We start from the raw sequence: 2,701 nt of genomic DNA, 5'->3' as shown, positions 1-2,701 counted from the left end.
AGATATCCACCTGGTTGTGTAGATCTTTCTGCACAACCAAGTAGGAAGATTATTACCACTACAGTAGAAAATCGTAGGTCTTAAAGGGCTTGATCAAGACCTAGGAGTAGAGCCCCAGCCAGTGTGGTTCAGTGGGTTGGACATCATCCCTTGCAGCAAAAGATTGCTAGTTCGATTCCCAGTCAGGGCACATGCCCAGGTTTCAGGCGCGATCCAGGCTCGATCCTCTCACAGCAATGTTTCTCTCTCTCCCCCTCTCCCTTCCTCTAAAAATCAGTAAAAATATTTTTTTAAAAATAAAAAAGACCTAGAGTGGAAAAAGACTTTAGAGGTTATAGACTCACTGTGCCCAATAAGTTTAGAATAATTCTAGATAGGTATTTTGGGTAGGACAATTCTTCACTGTTTAGGGACTATCCCAGCACTGCAGGACATCCACTGATTCTGCCTACTAAATGCCAGTAGCTTGAGAGAGGAGAAGTGGCAGTCACAATGACAACAAAAATCAGCTTCATCTATTTCTAAATTCTGAAGGAGTGAGGAGGATAGAGGAGGGAGTAGCAAAGATCACTGGCCAAGAAGGTGGAAAGACAAAATATTTGATGTGATTAACAGAGTCACAGTCTCAGAAGAAAGATACTGTATATAGTTGAAAAGGTAGATGAAATGCCTAGAATAGTGGTGGGTATATAGGTCATTTAATAAACAATGGTTCTTTTTCTGGAAGTGATGTGTTCCCAAACCAAAAACGTTTTTTACCACATTATTCATGGTATTCTGCTTGAAATATCATGCAGATAAAATATAGGCTTTGGAGCCAGAGAGATTGCGGTTTGAATCCCAATTCATACAGCTGTGTGAACACTAAATTTGAATCTGTTTCCTCATGTATAAAAAAGAATAGCTATCTAGCAGGGCTTAATTAGAATGAAAGCTAATATATGTAAAACATTGGCAAGTACTAAGTGCTCACCAAAAAGAAGCCATGATTATTCTCATTCCGGTGATACGAGATTTACTCTCAAGAGAAAGCACATCTGCTATGGGAAAGTTCAAGCTATTTGGCTATTTGAAAGCGTTGTGGTTTTTTTTTCAATCCTCACCTGAGGACATGCTTGTACTAATTTTAGAGAGGAAGTAGGGGGAGGGGGCGGTAGGGAGAGAGAGAGAACATTGATCAGCTGCCTCCCATAAGTCCCCTACCGGGAATCGACACCTTTCAGTGTACAGGACAGTGCTCTAACCAACTGAACAACACATGTCAGGGTGAGAGTGTTTTCTTTAATTAAACCAAAAATCTGCTTCCCTATGACTTCTATTTAGACCAGCATATTCCACTTTCCCCCCTCATGAAAACCAAAATTTAAACACCTACAGTTCCAGACATAATGGGGTTTCTAGATATACCTACTCTCCTCTGAATATGAGCTAATTTGTGATGTTCCTTTCAAAACTCAGCATGAATATAATGCCTCAAACCTGGCCACCAATATATAATATGTAATTAACATACTCCAGAATTTAAAAAATATATATTAATTTATTGATTTCAGAGAGGAAGGGGGAGGGAGAGAGAGAAACATCAATGATGAGTATCATTGATTGGGGGCCTTTGTACACCCCCTACAGGGGACAGAGCCTGCAACCCGGGCATGTTCCCTGACCAGGAATTGAACCTTGCCCTCCTGGTTCATAGGTCAATGCTCAACCACTGAGCCACACTAGCTGGGCAATGCACCCCAGAATTTTAAAGTAAACAACAGATCCACCCTGGCCAAACAAAAACAAAATAAAACAACAGACCCAGTCCCTCCAACTTTTTTTTTTTAGAAAGTGGGTGATGAACTCTTCCTTCAGCATGCCCCCCTTTAAAAAATGTTTAGAATCAAATATTTGAATTCTCAGATATTAGGAATTAAAACACAGAGAAAAGACTAAAGAATTAAAACACAGAGAAAGGACTAAAGAATAAAATCTAATAGGCTTTGCCAAATAAGCATAAAATATGCGATTTCTTCTTCATTCACATGAAAATGGTCCAGGGAACCTTTGAGGGATCTGACATCCAGTATGCTAATAGTTTCTCCATGCGAGGCATAGAGCTTGGTGGGGCAGGAGGGAGAGAATAAGACACAGGTAACGTCATTGGCCCCTTCAAAGCGTGTATGTCCCAATGGAGTCCCATCTTCACCCCAAGCCATGAGATCTCCACCCTCTGCTCCAGAAGCCACTAGCCCTTCTGAACTTGCATTCAGGCAGAGAATAGGAGAAGAATGTCCACCAATCCACTTGACAGCCATAATGGCTGAGAAGACTGTGAAGGAGGAAAAAAATATAATGTCATATTTTACTTAAGAACTTAATGGTAGGAGACAAATGCAATAAGTAATAGTTCATTTAAATAGTTTTAAAAGACATCTAAACAACTCAACAACAAAAGGAAAACTGAAGAAGTGTGCAAAAGCCTAGCTGAACACAGGATTGTGGGCACACCAGGCTAGAACATGCTGAAACGGGCTTCCCTTGCAACCAGGAACCCAAGTAAGCCTGGTTCTCAAGCCTTTGGTGTGAGGCTCACATAAGAATAAACACTAAAGCCCTAACCGGTTTTCTCAGTGGATAGAGCGTCGGCCTGCAGACTGAAGGGACCCAGGTTTAATTCCAGTTAAGGGCATGTCCCTTGGTTGCGTGCACATCCCCA

The 2,701-nt window shown here is 41.2% G+C and overlaps 1 protein-coding gene across 1 annotated transcript in view; it reads right to left on the bottom strand.

The window, feature by feature from the left end:
* Window positions 1-1,961: 1,961 nt before the first annotated feature.
* WDR53 (WD repeat domain 53) overlaps window positions 1,962-2,701 on the bottom strand; it is a 3,661-nt gene continuing 2,921 nt past the window's right edge. The window contains exon 3 of the mRNA XM_015562363.1: window positions 1,962-2,314. Within this exon, the coding sequence (XP_015417849.1) occupies window positions 1,962-2,314 (353 nt within the window). The remainder of the gene's footprint in view (window positions 2,315-2,701) is intronic.

This window comes from Myotis davidii, unplaced genomic scaffold (genome assembly GCF_000327345.1).
Source record: "Myotis davidii unplaced genomic scaffold, ASM32734v1 scaffold571, whole genome shotgun sequence".
In the NCBI taxonomy this organism is placed as follows: domain Eukaryota; kingdom Metazoa; phylum Chordata; class Mammalia; order Chiroptera; family Vespertilionidae; genus Myotis; species Myotis davidii.
This window is presented reverse-complemented; position numbering and strand designations above follow the sequence as displayed.